Source organism: Trichosurus vulpecula, chromosome 4 (assembly GCF_011100635.1).
Source record: "Trichosurus vulpecula isolate mTriVul1 chromosome 4, mTriVul1.pri, whole genome shotgun sequence".
Classification (NCBI taxonomy): domain Eukaryota; kingdom Metazoa; phylum Chordata; class Mammalia; order Diprotodontia; family Phalangeridae; genus Trichosurus; species Trichosurus vulpecula.
Window position 1 is genome coordinate 17,956,977 of NC_050576.1, and position 22,600 is coordinate 17,979,576.

Sequence of the window (22,600 nt, forward strand, 5' to 3'; positions counted from 1 at the left end):
CATGACTTAATAAAAGAATAAGATCCTTTGGCCAAATGCCTTTTTATTTCCTCCTCTTGAGAGAACTAGGTGGAGCCATAGTGCATAAAGCTCCAGGCCTGGAGTCAGGAAGACTCATCTTCCTGGGTTCAAATCTGGCCTCAGATACTTACCAGCTGTGTGACCCTGGGCAAGTCACTTCCCCCTGGTTTCCTCAGTTTCCTAATCTGTCAAATGAGCCGGAGAATGGAATAGTAAACCATTCCAGTATCTTTGCTAAGAAAACCCCAGATGGGGTCACAAGAGTCAGACCTGCCTGAAATGACTCAACACCATGCCTTCTTTCCCTGCTGGTTCAGCTAGCTTCTACTCCCTAACTTCTTCTTCTGCTGATAGAAACAAGGACCACGCAGATGCTGGCCAGAGCTGAGAGGTCTGGGTGACTAGACCGAGTTTGTCCAAGGAAGGGGACGGAAGGCTTGAAAATGGCGGGAGGCGGGCAGACTGACCTAAGTCCCCCCGGGTGTTGCTCCTGCCCCTTGGGAGAAAAGGTTGTGATTGCCTGGCCTTGTGATTAGCTCAGCACTGCCCTTACTTACTGAGGGATGGCAGGCACCAAGCTTCATTTGAGGAACGTCCTACCCCAAAGTGTACCCAGCCCTCGGTTCTCCAAACATAGAGAAGGAAGGTGAGCAGAACAGGAAGAAAAGAAAATCCACTCAAGTCCAGCAGTGATGGAAGGGGAAATCTCAGTGGAAAGAACCCCCAGGGACCCTGGGGAAAGGAACCCTGCAGAGGAACCTGAAGAAAAGAGGAAGCTCAGTGTGCTGACCAAGCATGAATGTGGCTGGCCCACAATCACCTGGAGCACACAGCTGAGATCTATGCTGCAGGGTGGTGAGTTAGGCTGGGCCGCGGCCATCACCCTTCCTGGAGGAAATAACAAAACTAGGAAGAGGTCTCATGTTCTGTGACCTCCCCAACTCTAAGGAACCTAGATCACCTGACCAAGCCTGTGAGCTCCCAGAAGGTAGAAAGCCCTCCATTGTTTCTGCTTCATATTAAGTCCTTCTGGTCCTGTTTCTGTGAAGGCTTAGTGAGGAAGAGCTGCCAGCGAGAGTCCACATGAAGGATCGAAGCTCTTCTGCCCGATGGTGCTCAGGAGGCCTTCCAGATCTTGCACCAGCTAGCAGGGCCACGATGCTCTCATTCACTCTAGACTGAGGGGTTCTTAGCCTTTTTTGTGGCATGGACCTTTTGGGAAGTTGAGTGAGGTCAATGGATGCTCTTCTCAGAACAATGCTTTTAAATGCAAGAAATAATTGGGCTGGTTCATTGGATGACAGATTCTGCCCTACAAGTGAACTGAGGAAGTCAGATTCAAACCTAGTTTTTTCCTGACTCAATGTCCAGTGCTTTTTCCATTACATGATAAAAAGAACACAAGACCTCCTCCTTCCTGCCTCTCCTACCACACATGCATGTCCACATGCACACACATACACAATCATATACAAATACCCCAAAGCCATCTGAGATATGGTACCTATTAAAGGGTGGATGGAACTTCTATGATGCCTGATGCTTTCCTCTCTGGTAAATAAGTAGGGCTTTTCTTTGTCATTATAACAAGTGAAAGATGTGCCTGGTGGATGTGATAAAACTAGTGTAAAACTGAAGCAGACAGTGGGGCCTCCGAGCGCTAGGGTCCCTTCCAGATTTAAAGCTGTGATCCTAGGAGCCTACTGGTTGGGGATGGCCAATCAAAATGGCTTTCTTCCATCTGCTCTGTATGCATTTCCTATCTGCCATGTATGCATGCCTCTCCCATTAGAATGTTAGCTCCTTGAAGGCAAGGACTGCTTTCCCTTCTTTGCTGTGTCTCTAGGGTCTGGCTCAGCATCCCACACACAGTAAATGCTTACTAAATGCTTGTTGATTGACTGATGCTAGCAAAGTAGAATCCCTGGCTGTGAAGATATGACGACACCAAATTCTTTTTTGCCTGAAGAGCAGAAAGAAATTCAAGCCTAACACAAATAGCCATCCTAGTTTCCAAGTGACTCTGGGAGGAGCTGAATGCTCTACATTCAAAGGGATTAAGTAAAGAACAAGAGAAAGCCCAGGACATCTAAACAGATCTGAAAGATGATTTCTGGTGGTTCCCTAGTTAGGCAGGGAAAGATATGATGATGCCTCTAGCCCAGTCAGTCTTTGGAAGGAGGACCCCCTCTCCCCTCCCTGGCCACCCAAAGGTGAGATGGGTCAGAGCAGTAGGCTACCTCTCCTGTCCCATTGGTGTCTTTTCTCATTAGGCTGCCCTCTGATGCTCGGCAGGTTATTGCCATCATGATGATGCTGCCAGCCAGAATGGAAGCATAGCTCATGCTGAGTGACAATTGTGTTCTTCCATGGAGAGGCAGAGAAGGGAAAAAGCCTTTGCTGTGATTCCCAGGTTAGGACGATTCTGAAATGAGCACTCCCTCTAGGTTAAGACAGCTTCTATATGCACAGATGGGCAGCAGGGGCAAGGCAAAGAAAAACGGACATTCATACAGTACTTTAAAAGTTGTATCCACTAGGTCACTTGAGTGACCCTGTCAAGAAGATGCTACAGGTATCACTGTTCCCATTTTACAGATGAAGAAACTGAGGTTCTTTGAAGTTAAACAACTTTGGACAACACAGCTCCATTTTTCTCATCTGTAAAGTTAGAAGTTTAGGCTTGATTTTTTTTTAAATCTCCAGCTTTTAGTATAATGCTTAGGATGCAGTAGGTGATTAATAAATGCCTACTGGTTGAACAAAAAATCATTTTTATTTATACATTTGATCTTTTGACCAAATGCAGACAAATCATAGAATTGCAGAGACTGTGGGTGGAAAGGCCCCCAGTCCAGATGCCATGCTTCAGGAGGGACATGAAGAAGCAGATGTAGAGAGGAGGGTAAGCTGGGTGGTGAAGGTCCCAGAACTGGTAACCACAGGGGCAAGTGAGAAAGAGGTAAACCAAGGCAAAAAAGCAGGAAAAATTGAGAGCTGTCCAAGAGTGGCATGGGCTGTTCTAGGAAGTCCTGAATTCTCCCTTACTTACATTCTTCAGGGAAAGGCTGGATGGCCTTGGAGGTTCCTTTCAATTTGGATATTTTTTTATTTGGTGAATTTAGCTAATCATAGATTTAGAGCAGGGAGGGGGCCTTGGAGACTGAGTCCAAATCAGTCATTTTACAGACAAAGAAACTGAGGCCCAGAGAGGGAAAGAAGTGATTCGCTCAAGCTCACACAGGAAATAAGTGGTGGAACCAGGATTTCAACTCAGGTCAATTAACAAGTGGTTTTTTTAAAATAATCACTTTTTATAAAAGCAGATTTTTATTGATATATGTTCCTTTTACATCACCTAGATTTCTCCCTGTATCTCTCTCCCTTTCCCTTCTCCAAGAGCTTTCTCTTATAACAAAGACTTTTTTCTGATGAAAATGAATAATCTTTTCCAACTAGAAAGAGTCCTTAGAAACCACCAATTCCAACCCATTCATTTTAGAAAAGAAACTGAGGCCTGTGGCCATGAAATAACACGGCCAAGGTCATGAACATGAGAAAGTGGATGAATGGCGGAGTCACCAAGACACAAACAGAAACAGCAAAACCAACATTAATCTCTGAGGACCAAAGTTCTGTCTGTTCTATACTATACTGTCAGGGTGGAGAAAGAACATAAACAGATGCAGGAATGTTTTCATAAATTATCAACTAAACCCCATTAATCTGGCCCCTTCCAAATGAGATTCCTTGTATTATGTTTTATGAATGGAAGGTATTTGGGAAACGATCAATTGCCCAGTGAATGAATATGGTGACTAATTACCAAAGAGAAATACTTTTTCTAATCTTTTGTTTAAACTATAGTGGCATTTATTATAAAAAGATGCTCCTGAGAGAACTTTCATTTTTAATACATGCAGGAGCTGTCAGAGAAAATGCTAGTTACTCTATAAATAAAATGCATTCATTAAAGTCAATGAGCAGAACCTAACTCCTGGGCATGGTAGTAAAGGTAAGAGTGGGAAGTGATGCGGAGGGCTCACTTTCCACTTTTTTTGAAGATTCCTTTGGCACTGAGGAATTGGCAGGAACCAGTCAGGGTTAGTAACCCCATTCTGTAGATGTACTGGTCATCTTCCTTGCCTAGAGAATTAGCTTCCTGAGGGCAGGGATTATTTTCACATGTGTCTTTGCATTTCCAGGGTTTAACACAATGCCTCTCACATAGGAAGCCCTTAAGAAATGCTTGTTGACTGTTTGATGGGCAAGAGTACCTTCTCCATATGATGTCAAACAGCTGCAGCTTTAGGTATATCCCTGGACTTGACTGAAGGTTTTAATTTTCTTCCATACCATAGAATCAGAGATTTGGGGCTGGGAGTGATAGTAGATATTATCTATTCCAGCAGTTCTCAAAGTATGCTTCTTAGCCTCCTGGGGGTCCCTGAGGTCAAAACTATTTTAATAATAATACTAAGATAGTATTTGGTTATTAAAATATTCTTTCCTTATCCAACTCCATATCTGTGTGAGGTCAGGTTTCTTCATTTATTTCAACTATATATATATCAAGAGACTGAATTCAGGAGCAGCTATGAAAATCGAGCTGTCTTCTTTCAAGCCAGACATTAAAGAGCTTTGAAAAAATATGTAAAATCAAACCACTCTTTTCATGAAATTTTTTATTTTGGGAAATAGAGTTATTTTTTCATAAAATGTTATTTATATTAATACGTGATAGGCTTTATTGCTATTCTAAAAGAATTAATATATATTTTTAAAATTTGTTTTGATTTCTAATATAGTAAATATCAGTAGATAGAACCCACATAACCCAAGTTTTGAGTTTCTTAATTTTTTTAATATTTATTTTCAGTTTTCAATATTAATTTCCATAAGTTTTAAATTTTGAGTTTCTTAATTTTTAAGAGCATCATGGAATCCTGAGTTTGAGAATTGGTGTCCAACCTCCTTTTACAGATAAGGAAACTGAGTCTCAGTGGGATTAAGTGACTTTGCCAAAGTTAGCACAGTCTTAGAGCTGGGATTTGAACCAAGGTCCTTATGGTTTAAAGCTCAATAGATGCAATGTGAAATCATCACATTAGGGATGTGATATTACTTTGCTTCTGTCTGGGTGGTTGGCATGTAGATGATGTGGGACTGGGATTTATAAATGTCTCTTTCTGTTTCTGCAAACAAGGAATGAAGAAAGGATCCACATCTTTGATGATGAGATGAAGGCATGCTGATCTCCAGGAAAATATCACAGAATTCTCCCTATGCAAGAAAATGCGCTCGCACTCCTAGTGGGAAGGAGCATTTGGTGCCTTCCTTCTCAAAAGGCTAATGCATTCCTACATCTGAGATTCAAACCACTTCCTCAACATGTACGGCAACAATCCACCTGCCTCATCTACTGTGTCGTAGAATACCAAGATCACGGATAGAATAAATTTGCCAGATGGTGACAGCTGGCTGGAGCTTCCATTTCTATCAAGGATGATCACACACATGTTGGGGCCCAAAGCTGAGGAGTTGGATTCGTGATTACTATGGGACTGTGGGAGAAAGCTGGTGGTGCTGCCATATTGCTGGCCATCACATGCATAGGGAGACACATCTGATATCCTTGTGTGCATCGGTGAACTTGTGATTTGGCCAGTGAGTGCATGGCTTCTGTCACTATGGATGATGACATTTTCATGCCCTCGCTACCTGGGCAAATCCTGCCCATGGGAACACAGGTGTACATCTGGAACGGGCCTTAGAAATCATTGGGTCTAGCCCCCTCGCTTTACAAATGAGGGAAGGCCACCAGAGAGGGATGAAGTGACTTGCTCGTGTCTCACAGCTAGTAAGTGTCTGAGGCAGGATTTGAATGAAGGCTTCCTGACTCCAGGCCCCAAACACTAACCATCAGACCTCACTGCCACACCCTCCTGTAAGTTGTCCCAGGATGATCCCACTCAATATTCTGGAGTCCTCCTCCTTTTGTTTTTAATATCTCAGGAGCACCAGCGTATGCCCACTTTGTGTCTCTCCTTTTCACTATACGGCTAGCCCACTCAACCTCTAATATGCTGCAATCCGTGAGAAATTGAAGTACTTTTAACGGGCATTTGAGGCTCTTCTTCCACTAGGGAAATTACACTAACTTTCTTTCTAAAGGAATTTTTCAAAAGTTTGTGGACAATCCTTTCTTTCTCAGCTGGAAGCGATATTCCTTTGTCCTTCTGACCCGAAGCTCTAAAATGAGCCAGATGACCCAGGTTCAAGGCCCTGTGACCTTGGGCAAATGAGTCAACCTCTCTGGTCTTCACTTTCTTCGCCTAGGTGACATCTAAGGGGCTTCTGGTTCTAATTTTCTACTAGTAGAGAAGCATTTACTAAGAACAGACACTGTGGGAGCTAGGTACCTTGTGAAACATTAGGGGTACGAACACAAAACAGCCTGCCCTAAAGGGGCTTTTATTCTAACGGGAGAAAGTGCGTATGTTGGGAAAAGGGCCAGTCCTGTGATTTCCTTGGTGGAGAGAAAGTGCCCCCTTCTAGAGATGCAGGTCCACAGTTAGCATACAATGTATAGGCTTAACGAGTTTCCTGGGGCACTGAGACATTCAGTGACCGCCCAGGGTCAAGACTGACCTCCTGACTTGGAGTCTGAACCTGGCCCCTTCACTTCCTCCCTTTCCAGCCTCCATTTATTTTCTGTCTTCTCCCATTAGAATGGAGAGGGCAAGGACTGTCTTCCTTTCTTCTTGGCTTTAAATTCCTAGCACTTAGGGTAGTGCCTGGAACACAGTAAGCTTTTAATAAATACTTGTTGACTTGATTCGAACTCAGATCTTCCTGGCTTTGAGGACAATGTCCTGTCCACTATACCAGGCTGCTTCTCATGCAAATACACATCTATGTATATGTATATACATAAACACTTGAGAATTGTTATATATAATGTATACAAAATGAATAAAAGTTAATTAAGAGGGCAAGTGTACTGTCTAGAATTAAAGTTAACTGTTCCAGTCACCTCCTCGAGGAAAAAAAGCATTTATTTAGAGATGAGGAACTTTGCTAAGGGCTTTATGGTTAGTCTCTCATTTGATCCTTACAACAATCCTGGAAGGCAAGGGCTATTATCACCCCCATTTTACAGAGGAGAAACTGAGGCAAACAGTGTTACATGACTTGCCCAGGGTCACACAGCTAGCAAGTGGCTGAGGCTGGATTTGAACTTGGGACCTCCTGACCCCAGACTCCGTACTCTATCCACTGCTTCACCAGCTGCCTCTCCAGTCCTGGACTGTATCCTCCTAGTCGTTGAGATTTGTGTCTTTGCAATGTTTACATGCCCCAGCAGAGGGTCTTCAACATAACAGGCCTTCCATAAATGTCACGAATGAATCAATGTTTTATCCTGCCTCTGAGGCATAAGCTAAATTCTATATCTAATGGAAGGGTTTTGACTCATTCATAAAATATTTCTTTTTGGATGTTATTCAACGTCTCGCTGAGAATTCGCACTTAGTCATAATAAGCTGCAGAATGAACGAGTCAGGAAGGACCTTAGAGATGATTTAGACCAGCTCCTTCATTTGTACAGAAGAGAAGAGCAGGGGGCGAGCATTTATGAAGCACCTACTATGTGCTTGGCACTGTTCTAAACCCTTTCCAAATAGGCTCTCATTAGACCTCATAGATCTGGAGCTGTCAATGCATCTTAGAGATCATCTTGGCCAACTCTATCACTTTGCAGAAGAAGAAACTGGGGCCTGGAGCGGTGTGGTGACTGGACCAAGGTCATCCAGGTGACAAGGTAGGAAATAGGGCAGGGGTGTGGCTCTGTGGAGGTGAGGGGTGAAAACAGTCACTCCCCTCGGCGGATCCCAACATAAAGAGGCAGCCCCTTCTTTCAGGGCCCTCCTTGTCTAGTGGTGGAGAGAAGACACAGGCTTGAGTCACCAGAGTAAAGCAAAGTCCAAAAGGGGTCAATTCATAGCAAAGAGGGCAATCAGGGAGGACTTCATGATGGTCATCGCATTTAATGGTATGGACCTAGAAGGGGAAGCTAGGGGGCACCACAGTGCAAGATATCTGGGCCTGGAGTCAGGAGGGCCTGGAGTCAGGAAGACCTGAGTTCAAAGACCGCCCCAGCCGCTTAATATCTGGGTGACCCTGGGCAAGTCACCTAACCTTCGTCTGCCATCTGTAAAATAGAGATAGCACTAGCACCTATCTCCCAGGGTAGCTATGAGGATAAAATGAAATAATGAGGTTCATAAAGGGATTTGCAAACTTTAAAGGGATATAAATGCTAGCTATTATTAATTATCATTAATTTGTGAAGTGGAGTTGCCACAGGAACAAAATTCAAGACCAAGCAAATGGCCTAAGAACAAGTGGTCCAAGACGTAGGGTGACACCACATTCGGTCTGCTCTGGCCATTCCTCCTTCCCAGGATGGCTCCGCTTTCCTCCCTGTCTTTTCTTCTCTTCTCTTTCCTTTCCTGCCCCTCCCTGACACTGTTTATTTGCTCCATTAAATCAGAGACAGAGCTCTCTGCCAAAACAATGTGAAAAATATTTTTACAGGTCCCTGAGGTCTTCACCGGAAGGGCTGATAGGAAAAGGGAGAGCAAAGAGTCCCCTGAAAAATGATCTGCGGAGGGTCTTCTTAATGGTGTGCCCCATTCACTGGGAAACTTTTATAACTTGAGTTGTTGATCTGTAGAGGCCACCTGGGGATGGCAGCGCCCAGTGAATTCGTTAATGGGTTATTAGATGATGACACGAAGCGGGTCGGACTGGTGACATCTCAGCAGGGCACAGGAGGACAGTGTGAGAGCCTCAGGAATCACAGGGCTTAGAGATGAGGGTGACCTCAGAGAGGTCATCCAGTCCAGTCCCTTCCACAGAGGCTTACGCTGGATTTACAATGGATTTTAATTTCTATTTCACACGGGTTTATAGGGACATGGATTCACAAACTTAGGGCTGGGACATCAAATCCAACCCCCTCATTTTACAGATCGGGAAACTGAGAGTCAGAGAAATTCATGGTGTAAGATTACAGATTTTAGAGCTCAAATGGACCTTTGAGATCACTGACTCCGAACCTCCAAGATGAGGAAACCGAAGCTCAGAGAAGTCAAGATATTTTACCAGGGTCATCCGGTGGGGATTAGAACCCACATCTTCCATGCTCTATCCATGATATCAGACTGCCATGGAAAGCAGGTGCAAACTGGATCTCTCACACTTGCTGGGCAACCAAGGGAAAGCTGTAAAACTTTCTTCCCAGGAGCTGGCTAACAAGCATTTATTAAGCACTTACTATGAGTTTTTTTAAAATCATTTTTTTAAATCATTTTTGCCCAAGGTCCCTTTTCCTCAGCATCTGGTGACCACTGAAATCCCAGCACAGAGGCAGGCAGAACCACATGCCCGCCACATCAGGCAATTCCCATGACATTACTCAATATGGAAACGCACTTTGTTGATGGGGAGGGGTACCCCAGCTTCATCTACATTATAAACATAGGCTGATACCGCTTGAAGAGAAATTCTAGATCTTAAAAAATGAAAGGGATTTATAAAGAAGGCATGAATGATGCTTATGAGTCTTTTATGAATTTTTAAATCGAGCTGTTGCATATCTTAATTGATTAGAAAAGGAAGCCTAGCCAGTTTTATTTGAGTCGTATTCATCGTTATTCAAGGAGGATTTCTTTCCTATATAATTCTAAGGCAATTTACTAATTTCTTTTTTTTGGGGGGGGGGAGGCCAATATAGTATATATCATTTTAAAAATAAGAATAAAAAAAGGCCAAGTCCAATGATCTGACGGCAATTCCCTCTAATTCTTTAGGTGCCATAGGAGATTCGAAGGAATACATTTCCATGGTCTTCAGTGCCTGGAAAGGAGCCACTCACTAGCTGTCCTGGCCAATCCAACAGGGCTTATTTCCTGACCAGGTGTAAGGCCTCCAAGATGGGAGCTCGCTGGTGGGGGCCAAACACGTGACTTCCCCAGGCCTGATTATCATGCAAGCTAGCACTTCTGGTTGCCATGGCGTCCTGGGGAGGCACGGCTCCCGCTGACTGCTCACCAAAGACCATGGCACAGAAACCTCCCCCTAAAGGATGGGCAGCGGCACCCAACCAGGGGATGGAAGGCTCAGATCATTTTGAATGTTTTTTGGGCACGGATATAAATTTTTAAAATTTGCTTTAAGGAATGTATTTTGTTCTCTGTGCAAAGCAGATTTCCCCTCTAGACCCCCTTTCCCCACTTTTTTTTTTGCCACAGCTGCCAGGCTGGCTGTTGGTGCCAGAGGCAACTGATTAGTTTAAAAAAATGCACTCCCTGGCCTGCTGACATCCATTTGTATCTTGCTATGTGATGGCGATAATGATGACACCTGGCACCGGAGCAGGGAACATTTAGAAACTTTTAGAAATGGTTTTGTGTCTTTTCCGTTCAGTTCACCGTCACAATTAGGTGGGCAGGGTAGCCGTTAGTCGCCCCATTTACCAGACGAGAGGACAAAGACCCGAGGACAGAAATGACTTAGCCAAGGTCACAAAGGGCTATGATGCATTTTGTGGCCTGTACCTCCCTGTCCCATCATCATCAGAATAAGTCTCTACTTCCCCTTTACAAGCACTGTGGATAAAGCACCGGACCTGGAGTTTGTAAAATCTGAGTTCAAATCCAGCCTAAGACACTTCAACTGCTGCGTTAGCCTGAGAGTGTCTGTTAGCGGCTGCCTGACTCAGTTTCCTCATCCTCCCAGGGTTATCATGAGGATCACATGAGGTAATATTTGTAAAGCGTTTTGCGAAGCTTAAAGTGCTTTGTAAATTCTAGGTATGATAAGAACCCCACGAGGAAGGGAGTTCAAATGTTATCAGCCACACTTTAGAAAGGAGGAAGCTGACGCTGGAAGGGTGAAATCATTAGCCTAACTGGCAGGTGCTGGCCACTGAAAGCCTCAGTGACCGTGCAAGCTAACAGGGAGCTCCATCAGGGATTGGCAAAAAAAACCCCAAAACACTGCTCCCATCTATAAGATGGGAGGAAACAGAGACCTGAAGGGTGGAAGTGACCAGCGGGATTTGGAGCCCGAAGAGTTATCGGGGTATACAGTCAGCAAGTCAGTGCTAGAGTGAAACTGGAAGCCAGGTCTCCTGAGTCTAAACCAGGGCTCTTTTCACTGCACAAAGGTCCATGGATCTACCGAAACCTGCCTACATCAGCAGAATGTAACAGAGGTGTACCAAAGTGGAAAGGGGCAGCCAGGAGGTACAGTGGACAGAGTACTGGCCCTGGAGTCAGCAAGTGGGTCGTCCCGTGTTCAAATCTGGCCTCAGACCCTTACTAGTTGTGTGACCCTGGGCAAGTCACTTAACCGATCTGTAAAATGACCTGGGGAAGGAAATGGCAAACCAGTCCAGGATCTTTGCCAAGAAAATCCCCAAAATGGGGTCAGGAAGAGTCAGGCACAACGACCGAACAACAAAACGTGGAAAAGTGGAGCTTGGCAGATAGTGTCCCCCAACCCCCACTGGTTCTCCTGAGTCAGAGGCTAGAAGAGCAATTCTGGGGAATGATGTGGAGGGCATTCTCGTTTAGTTCTAGGCTCGGCTGGATCAGGGGGTCCATGACTCTGTGTGTGCGTGTGCGTGTGTGTTGTTTGTGTACGCACACACATACACACATATTCTGATAACTGTATTTCAATATAATTAGTGTCCTTTATAATCCTATTATTTGATGCATTTAAAAAGATGCTTCTGAGAAGGGGCACATAGGCTTCCCCAGAATGCCAAAGGGGTCCATAACTCCCACACAAAGTTAAGAACCCAACTTGGGCTATATAAATGCCAGTAGTAATAATGATGATAACACATGGAGTACTGTGTTCAGCTGCATGTTCTGTGGGGGTCACTGACAAGATGGACAACACCAAGAAGCTGACCGCCACAATGGCAGAGGGGACGGAAAATCATGACCTAAGGACTGCTTAGGATACTCAGGGTTGGGCGAAGGTGGGATAATTACCTTCAGCTATCTGAGGTCATTCCTTTGGACTGAGGCTACCCCAGAGAACAGAATTAGGACCCACCGGCAGGTGGAAGTCTCAGTGAAGATTTTGTTGTATTAGACGTAACTTTTTAAAAATTAGAGCTAAACAATGCGGGAGGCCTTGTGGAAGTCACAAAACTAACATTTTCTTTGAAAAAAAAATCCCATAAGATAGAGAGATTATTCCCCATCTTACAGGTTCAATTGAGAAAGCATTTTCTAACAGCCTCCTATGTACATGCTAGGCAAAAGGCAGCTTGGTATTGTAGCCTGGAACCATTGGTTCGGAGCTGGAAGGGAACCCAGAAGTCAGTGGGGTCAATCCCTTCATTTTACAGATGAGAGAACCCAGAGAGGTGACGTGATTTGTCTGGTGACTTGGAGCTAGTGTCTGAGATGGAATCTGAACTCGGGTTTCTCCATTCCAAGGAAAGCACTCTGTCTTTTAAATAGAGAGAAGGATCTGGCCTTGTGGTCATGAAGACCTGGGTTCAAGTCTCCTCTGAGACATCCTGGAAGACTGGGTAAGTCATGTCATGCCTCAGTGGGCCCCTGGCAACATTTTGATGCCAGAATCTGTCAAGTAGGTGCCAACTTGCACTGGTAAATGGAGTTTTCTAATTGAGAATTCCCTCTCCCAGGGGTCTGCTTCAAAAAATAAATGCGTTGGGCGCTGCACTGGCTTGGACTCCATCTCCGTAGGACAGTCCTTGGACAGCAAACCCCATATGTTGCTGGCACTGTCCTCACTACCTTTTCAGCCTGGGATAGAAATGGGGATAGAAATGTAAACACAACAAAGCTTCCGGCCTTCAGAGAGCTTATATTCTTCTGGGGGGAGGTGTGGCACTGGGATGTGGAGGTGTCAGAATATCTGGTCAGGCTCCCCCAGCTAGTCAATGTCCAACCTCTCTCATTCCTGCCCAGCTCTTATGAAGTTCTCTCTACAACAAGGAAAGCAATGGCTCATGTGGAAGGCATATGAAGTGCTTAGGGGGCTTCAGGAAGAAGCCGGATAATGGCTAGCTAGGGACATCAGAGGAGGGATTCTGGCTGTGAGGAGGAGGTGGGACTAACCTGCTCTCGAGTCTCCTCGAACCCCTGACTTGAGGAAGAAGAGAAAAACCGCAGCACCCCAACGGAAGGGATTTCTAGCGCTCTTCCTGAGTGGCAGTCGGGGAAGGGGGTAGCAGCCAATATCACAAAGGAGATGAGTGGGTTAGGAGTTTTTAATTAGAGTGACATAGGGTTGGGGCAGTAGATGATGACTCTCACCGTATGTTGCTGTCTTATTAATGAAGTAGAAAATGCGGAGATGACAAATAAGACATTACTGTGGCAAAGACCATGGTTTAAATCTGCCTAACATGGGGGAACGTGGCATCAGTGGGCCTTTCTTTCTGCTTAGGTATGGGCTGCTCCTCTGGGAGCTTTAAGCCCCAGAGCCCAGGGCCAAACCCTGGGGTGGTCCCCGATCCCTGCCTTCCCCTTCCTCACTGCACTGAGGGGCACACACAAGGCTGGGGCATCCCTGGAGAACATGACCCTTCCCTAATCCTGTCCCTAAGACTCCAACCCTATACCAGAGCTGGAGCATGGGAATAACCACCATTTGTGGTAGCTGTTTATGCCATTGTGGGATAGTGGGAAAAGAACCAGATTTGGAGACAAAACACCTGGGTTCAAACCCCAGCTCTGTCACTTACTATCGATAGAGATTTGGGGCAGGTCAAATAGTCATAGCTAGCATTTATAAGACACTTAAAGGTCTCAAAAGCGCTTTACAAAAATTGTCTCATTTGGTCCTCACAACAACCCTGGGAAGTAGGTGCTATTTTTATCCCCATTTTCCAGACAAGGAAACTGAGGCAGGCAGAGGTTAAGTGACTTGCCCAGGGTCACACAGCTAGGAAGGGTCTAGCAGGACTTGAATTCAGGTCTTCTTGACCTTAAGTCCAACACCGGCTATACCACTACTCTCTGGGCCTTGGTTTCTTCATTTGTAAAATGAGAGCTTTTGGCTATTTGACTCTGAGGTCCATTGCAGTTCTAAATTCTCTGACTTTTCTCTCCTGAGTTTCCCTCTTCTGAGTTTATGGACATAGGATAGCCCCGGGCTGGGCTCCACCAATGCAGATGGGCCTCTTTTCTCTATGGGAGCCCAAAGTGCCGCTTGGCCTTGCCTCCCACCATGCCGATGACTCCTCCCACACGGGCTACCTTCTCCCACTGGGATGTTAGTGCCACGGGCAGGGACGGTCTCCCCTTTCTCTTTGTACCCTCAGTGCTCAGCATGACGCTTGGCATATAGGAAGCACATAATCTGAAGGTGCTCTGCTTTCCTGCCTCCTGCCCACGATGAGGAAGGCATTTTTCTCTAAGGCTCTAAGCTTCAGACAAGACACACCAAACCAGGAGTAGCCCTCAGAGCTCTGACTTTGGGTCTTGATGTCGTTAGATGTGTCAAGGCTATGGCCAAAGCCGCTCACTTCAGTGGGCTCAGTGACCACCGATATTCAGGCAGCCTATCCCTCTCTGACACTCCCCTAGAGCAGGAGAGCTCCATCGGCAAGACAAAATGTCTTGGGGGTCAGTTCCTGGTAACCGGAAGAGAGACGAAAATGTTTACTTTTATTCTTTGGCCTTCTTCTGAGCCAAATGCAAAGGCTGGTCTATCACTGCTAGATGAGGACCTGGTGATCATTTTCAATGGCAGGTCTTCCTTCATAAGATCATAGATTAAGGATTGGAAAGGACCTTTGGGATCAGCGGGTCCAATGCCCCCACTTCACAGCTGAACAGACCGAGCCCCAGAGAAATCAAGAGACTTGCCCAAAGTCACAGCATTGGCAAGTTTTAGCATTGAGAGTTGGACTCAGAGCCAGTGACTCCAGGGTTATTTCTACTCCATCAGTGAACATACACTGATCATTACATAAAGTCCTGTCTCATCAGGGTGTGGAGGGGACTCAGAGCTCAAAGTATCAAAGGAACTCTTAGTCAGAAGGGACCCCATGGGCCAGAGAGTCTAGTCCTTGTGTGAATAGGGTTCCCCTCAATATTCCTGACAAACGGTCTTCCAGCTTGGGTCTGAAGACCTCCAATGGGGAGGAACCCACTGCCACGGCACTTTTGGAGAGCTCTCATAGGTAAGAATTTTCTCTTTTCATGGAGGCTCGATCTTAAAGGCTACACCCATAGAGGACCAGCCTTGGCAGATTCTCCCAGGCTGAAAAGTTAGTAAGAACAGTCCCAGCGACAGATGGGGTTTGCTGTCCAAGGACTGTCCTACAGAGATGGAGTCCAAGCCCCTTGTTTCACGGCTGAGCCACGTGAGCCACAGACTTGCCCAAGATGACCCAGGTGGCAAGTGGATGAAACTTTTCTCCATGAAACATAGAAACCCTCCCCACATACTGGCCTCCCAGGTCTAAATGCCTTCCCAATTGAGTAGCTTCTTTCCATCCATTTCCCACATTCGTCTTCCTCCTAGCATTCTCACCAAAATGGCCAGAGTGGTCTTAAAACCCAGCCCCAGAGAGGGTGAGGGATGTCCCTTCCTTCACCTGCACTAGTTATCCTTTGGGGTCTCTGACATATCCAGCTAGATTTGCCTTTCCTTGTTCATCTTATCTCTACCTCCTGACTCTCTTCAAAAAAGCACCACCTACCTCGCTCCCCCATCATTCTAAAGCAGCCCACATCTCCCCTTCTGCCCCAAATCTAGATAGGAAATGGCCTCTGTTTCTCTCTCCGAGCCTTGCTTAGTAATGGATTTCCTCCTCTTCCCTCATCCTTTAAATGCAATACTCTTGGCCCACATAGAGGGTGTCCCTTGTCTACGTACGTGCTGGTTTAATAGTGACATTCACTGTGTCTGTGCTGCTGTTTCCCTAGGCATCCATGTCAGGGCGTCTGTCTAGGAGAGTGAGTTTTCAGAAAGTAGGAGTTAAGTATCTCTATACTCTGACCACAACATGGGCAACTGGGTATGTCTTGGAAGCATCCTACTGATGCTGAAGAACTGTACTCAGCCAGCTCCGCCATTACTTCTCAACACTAAGTTCATTCATTCCCCTGTCCATTTCAACTACAAATTCAGGTTTGATTATGTGGTTATATAATAACGTCTGATTAGTCAGCCACACAGAGTCATGGGCATATCTAGACTGTCTAAAAGGTCACTGGGGCTAGAAGCAGTGGATCCATGGTCTAGGCTAAACTACTTCTTGGCGTATCCTTAGGTCCATGACTAACCCTATCTTCTGTGGTATACCAGCTGGGGTTTGACAGAGATGATGGACTGGTCATACGGGAGGTAGGGGGTGGGGTAGGCTGGCCTAAGCCATACTTACTCGGTGAGGTGGGCGAGGTGGCACCTCCTTCTGTCGATGTGGTCGGAGGCTTTGTGTCTGGCACGGGCAGAGGCACAGGCCTGGCCATTGGTGGCGGAGGTGGCGGTGGCAACATTGGGGTGGGAAGGAACGGATTGTGCACCTTGCCTTGGCTGCTACCATTGGGCTGTGAGGGCGAAAGAGGCAGACATCAGCCATCCGCAGCTTCTGAGCACAAGAGAATCATCACTTGCCTCCAATATAAATTATTAAGTGCCCTACCCTTAGGGAGCAGCTGAAGTCTTCCAAAAGACCACATACACATGCAGCATTATTCTGGTTTGGATTTCAAGGCACTTGACAAAAGCATACCCTTGGCAGCATAGATAAAATGTATTCTAGAACCTTCTCTTTGCATCAGTTTACAAAAAATGACATGGGGCGGGTCAGTCTGAATTTTTCATGTGGGCACTTTGGCTGGGGATGTAGCTACTAGGAATAAGTGATTGTCATCACCATCATGAAAATCCTCCTGATGAGCTAACCTCTGCTAAGTACCTGCTTAGCGCTCCTCTCCTGGCTGACTATAGAGATACTCCTGGAGAAGAAGAGCATGTTTGACTTTGGCTTAGAAATACAACATTCCATGACATTTGACAAATAAATTAACCATTTGAAAAATCCTTTCCTCCTAAGGCTCTAACACCAGAAGCAGAAACTTTCCAATCCAGTCGTTATCCAATTCCTGCTCAAGATGGAAGTTCACCCTGGATTCTGGATGCAAATTTTGTAAGGTGGAATTCAACACAAAGCCCCTCTTCTTTGGTGGGATGATGCTGGGAGAGCTGAACAAAGCACACAGCTCTTTGAAAGAAGAAATTATTCTTTGAAAAATACCTTGCAGGGCATCAAAAAGAAGCATTTTTAAAAAGCTTTTTGAAATCATCCCCTTTAAAGAGGCCAGCTGAGATTGAGAAAATTTTTACAATTGTGTGAAACCAGGAAGTTGAGAGGTATGTGAGATAATGTCAGAACTGCTGAAAAATAGAAAGAAAGGGAGAAAGGAAGGAAGGAAGGAAGAAGGAAGGAAAAAAGGACAGAAGGAAAGAAAGAGGAAAAAAGAAAGGAAAAAAGAGGAAGAGGAAAAAAGAAAGGAAGGGAAAAAGAGAAAAAAGAAGGAAAGAAAGGAAAGAAAGGAAACAAGGCAGGAAGAAGAGGAAAAGATTAGAAGAAAAGAAAGAGGAAGAAAAAAGGAAAAAAGAAAGGAAGAAAGAGAAAGAAAAGAAAGAAAAAGGAAATAAGGAAGAAAGAAGGAAAAAGATCAGAAGAAAAAAAACAGAAGAAACAAAAAGGAAGGAAGAAGGAAAGGAAGAAAGAAAGCAAGAAGAAAGGAAAGGAAGAGAAAGGAAAAACAAAGAAAGATGGAAAAAAAGGATGGAAGGAAAGAAATCGCTAGCTAGAAAGAAGATAGAAAGAAAGGAAGGAAAGAAGAAAAAATGTCAGAAGTAAAGACTAGCTAGAGAAAACAAGGGAAGGAAAGAAAGAAAAAGAAAAAGGAAAGGGATGAAAAAGGACAGAAGGAAAGAAAAAGATAGAAAAAAAGGAAGGAAGGAAGGAGAAAAGAAATAAAAAGAAAGAAAGGAAGGAAGGAACAAAGAAAAGGATCATTTACTAGTCAGATATGGTGCTGGGGACCAGATGAGTTTTGACATCACTTCCCAACAAGGCCCTGTTGCTTGCCTAGGTATCAAATGGCCAGTATTCCACTGAGGACAGCTCCTTGTCTTGAAGCTATAGCGTCAAATCAAAATGGGGCTGGAGAAAATCCCATTATCCCGGGGTTTCATTTTTTAAGCTTAAGTAATTCAGCAGAAGCATTCTCCCTCCTCTCACTTCCTCTCCCCCTCTGTTCCCACCTCAATTCACTTAGATATTTAGTTGTTGTTTCTGGAAGACCATGGTGTCTGACAAACAGAACCTTGAACTGCTCTGCCAGCAAACCCGGACGGCAAGTGCTATTTCAGAGAGGGCTAAAAGTCCATAAGTGAATGCTTTAAGAGAAGCAAGGCACATGAATACACAAGCAAAAGAAAAAAAAAAGACATTCTATTGATTTGTTGTCTAGACAGAAATGTATCTGCTAACATATCGCTAGACATTAGTCAAAGCTGTCAGTCCTGGCTCAGATGTGCAGAATCAGGTATTTCTGTAGGGGGTGGAGGGGCAGGAGGGGGAGAAGAAGCCAGTGGTGAGGACAGAGTGACTTATTACAGAAATATCCACAACTGGGCAGTGAGAATTAGGACTAATCTGTGGGTATGTGAGCAATCTGGACATTAGGATAAGGAGAAGAACCTAACTCTTGCTTCCACCGTCCTGGTTTTCGTCTGGTGATGGCAGCGATCTTCCCCTCTTCCCCCTCCCCTCAAAAGAACCCCAAACCAAAACCACTGAGACCTACATTTAAAATTCCACTTATCGTCACCTTATCATTTCTGGATTCAAGCAGAATGTTATTTCAATCGTGCAATTATTCAGTTTATTTGAGGGGGGACAGAATGAAAAAATGAAAACACTCATTCAGAGCTATCAAATCCCGTTTAACTTTATACCAAGATAAGTGAGAAAGATAGCTGCTTACAGAAATAACAAACTGTAATAAACTTTGCTTTTGGCATCTGGAGTTCATGCAGTGGTCAACTCGATCTAAAGTTCTACAAAGCCCTATTTTTTCCCCCAAATCAACTCGGTTGATTCAAAACATCTGTCCCCCTCCTCCTCCCCCCTTCCAATCACTCCCCCATATAATTTTGAATAAATTATTTGCATTTTTTCTATTTTGTTAACCCTTACAGGACCCAAGGTTAGAATGCACAAGGTTGACTCATCAGCCCCCAGACCTTGGAAGGTTAGGGAATTCATCCTCGCCGTGATTTATCTCCCCAAACCCGACAGTTGCAGATGTAACACAAATATTGCTGTGACCAGTTAACTTTCCCACAATCTCCAGTAAATCTGACATCCGACTGGAGTCAGGCGACACGTCCTGAGCGTGCAACCATGCCTGAGAAGAATCCCCCACCCCCATTGCCGCTAGTTTCACATGAAATTAACATTTCCCAAGAAATTTACCAAAAAAAGGGTCCTTACATTGAGGAACCCCACCTGTCCGGCCTGCTGACCAGCATCGGGACAGACAAGTTGGACAAACTCTTTCAGCGTCTCCTGAGGATGGTAGCGGATTGCCGGGTGTGAGAAGTAGGGCCCGGGCTGCTGGATAATGGGAGATGTCGGGAAATGTAGAGTTGATGGGGTCGCGTGTGGACTTGCTGTGGGAAAAATAAGGGAAAAAAAACAACCATTATAACAAGAGAGACTTTTTTCTCGTCCTTGGCATCTAGACCCCGCTTCTCCTCCATGGCACGGGGCTCATGGAATTCCTTGGTGTGACCGATCTGAAAATGAGCCAGCTTGGGTGGGTTTTGCTCCTCGGGGCTCTTTAAGACAACATGAAGTCTGGATTAAGCGAGGATTTCAAGCTGCCTTTGTATTTTCAGTGGACATGAGTTATAAAGGCATTAATAATCCTGGGTGAAACGGAAGATTATTCATTACCTTAAGAGCTTTTTTAATGAAGCAAGCAATAAAAAATGTATCTAGTAGATTAGGTTTGATTTAACTGACATTACAGATGACAAATTCCGGTTTTCACATATGGATCCCCTTTCGTTCTGAACGACCCACGGACGATAATTCATTCTTAGAGCTCTTGTCCCCTCTCAGTGAAATTTCGAGGGACTAATTCAGGATGAACTTTTTGGGAAGGATGTAGCGCATGATCACTTATTAAAGCTGAGCCATTAGCGGGGGGCAGGGAAGACGGGAAAAGAGAAGGGGCAGGGGTGGGAGGGCTACACTGTCTTTGCACTCGAGGCTGGGTCCTCCATACAGTTCCAAAGATAAACTCTGAAATGCTCCATGTTCCAGGGTGGGAACCCACGTGCCGAGGGAAGGGGTGACCCCTGCTGAAATGCTGGCTCGATGCCCATGCAAACTGAGAAGAGGCAGACGGCGAGAACTCCCTTATATACAAACCCTGCTGAATTTCATTTGCACAAGAAGGAGATTACATTAGTTTTTTTTTTTTTTTAAAGAAACCTATCCAAAGTATGTAATTTTTGCCCTTGGCTTAGGAAGGGGATTGATAAAACTCACTACACCAGGCCAAAGCTGCACATGGGAAGGACTGAAAGTGTTCTAATCAATCTCAGGAGGTCACATGCTCCATGAGGGCATGGGCCAAATGTGCCATTATTAACTCTGTAGTTCCACCAGTGCTCTGTATACAGAAAGTACTTAATAGATGCTTCATTGAAGGGAATACATGATCAAGTCATCTGAACATGGCCTTTAGTCCTCCGGGACAGTCATTTATCTTTGTAATTTAGGACACTTTATGGCTAAGAAAACCTTTCTCCCAAACCTTTTTAGGCTGGTTATCTCAGCATTGGTGAACTTTTTTACTAATTTGCTGATGAGAAAATTAAAAAGGAAACTGATTCTTGAAGACATCAGGTAACTCGTAAGTCAGTATCAGAGCTAGGACACAAACTTTCTGGTTCAAAGACCAATGTTCTTTTTACTATACCATGTTCTTTTCGACCAACCAACCAACCAACCAATCAACTGGGTAATGGAATGGAGTGGGGAAGACTTAGGTTCAAATCCACCTTGGAAACCAACTAGCTGTGTGACCCTGGGCAAGTCACTTAAGTTCTGTGTGCCTCAGTTTCCTCACCTGTAAAATAAAAGAGTTGGACTTGATGGTCTCGAAGTTGTCTTCCAGCTCTAAATCTATGATTCTATGAACAATCATTTTTAAAGCACACGTAACTCTCTCAGCACTGAGCTGGACACTCAAGATAAAGATAAAAATGAACCAGTTCCGATGCATTTCCAAGCCCTTCCCTGGCTGACCATTATTCTTCTCATTCTATTCAATGGACATTGATTTAGCGCTTACTGTATTCCAGACACTGTGCTAGGCACTGGGGAGATAAAGAAAATGAGGGCTCACATTTTTAATTCAACTCCTAAAACCTGGCAGACACAAGTAGAAAGGGACCAGAGCATCCCCTGCAGCAGCAGCTAGACCTCCAGAATGACCCTCAAGTGAGACATTCCCCAGGAATGTGCCAAGGAAAAGTGAGCAGAACTGGGAGAAAGATTCTTACAAGACAAACACTCAGAAAGAATCGAGCCGTCTGATCAGCATGATGACCAAGCATGATTCCCGAGGAAGAAGCTGAACCATGAACCAGAGAGAAGGACTCAGGCTACAGAATGAGATGTTTGTATTGTAGACATGGCCAAGGAGCAAAGCTGTTTTGGTTGATGATGCATATTGGTTATAAGGGTTTTTGCTTTTCATTGATTTTTCCCCCAATGGGAAGGAAGAAGTAAGAAAATAGTTTTTTTGTTCATTGGTCCATTTTCAATGGCTGACCCCGAAGACTTCAATTCTCTCCCTCCTCGCCTGTCTTTTGGCTTCCTTCAGGTCTCAGTGAAAATCCCACCTTGTACAAAAAGTCTTTCCCGGTCTAGTTCTCCTTAATGTCAAGGAGAGCCTTCCCTCTGAAATTATTTCCAATTTATCGCAGAGATAGAGAAATCTAGCTATTTCTACATATTGTTTGTGCATAATTGTTTGGCTATCCTCCCCTCCCATTAGACTGTGAGTTCCTTGAGGGAAGGGACTGTCTTTTCCTCATTTTGTATTGCTAGAACTTAGCACAGTGCCTGGCACATGGTAGATGGTTAATAAATGCTTTTTGATTGACAGTGCCTATTCTGCCCTGGTAGAGGACATTTCCTCTCTAAGTGTGCTCTCCACCAATGAAATGGCAGCTTGTCTTCCTTCCCGATTATACCTCACAGGATCATTACGAGGAGCCAATAGAATGTAAGTGTCTTGGGGGCAGAAATAGTCTGGCTTTATATCTCTCATACCTAATGGGCCTTTGTGCCATTTCTCCCACATCATGGGTCCATGCCCCTGTGCTGGCTGTCCTCCATGCCTCAATGGCCATCTCTCCTCATCTCTGCCCTTTTGTAATACCTTTTTTTCCTACAACTCGGCTCAGGTGCCTC

The 22,600-nt window shown here is 44.9% G+C and overlaps 1 protein-coding gene across 2 annotated transcripts in view; it reads right to left on the reverse strand.

Annotated features, from left to right (window-relative positions):
* NFIA (nuclear factor I A) overlaps nt 1–22,600 on the reverse strand; it is a 463,777-nt gene that overhangs the window by 61,205 nt on the left and 379,972 nt on the right. For both annotated transcript variants that reach the window (XM_036754715.1, XM_036754716.1), the window contains exons 8-9: nt 19,601–19,779; nt 16,472–16,637 (exon numbers count right to left, since the gene is read on the reverse strand). In XM_036754715.1, the coding sequence (XP_036610610.1) occupies nt 16,472–16,637; nt 19,601–19,779 (345 nt within the window). The remainder of the gene's footprint in view (nt 1–16,471; nt 16,638–19,600; nt 19,780–22,600) is intronic.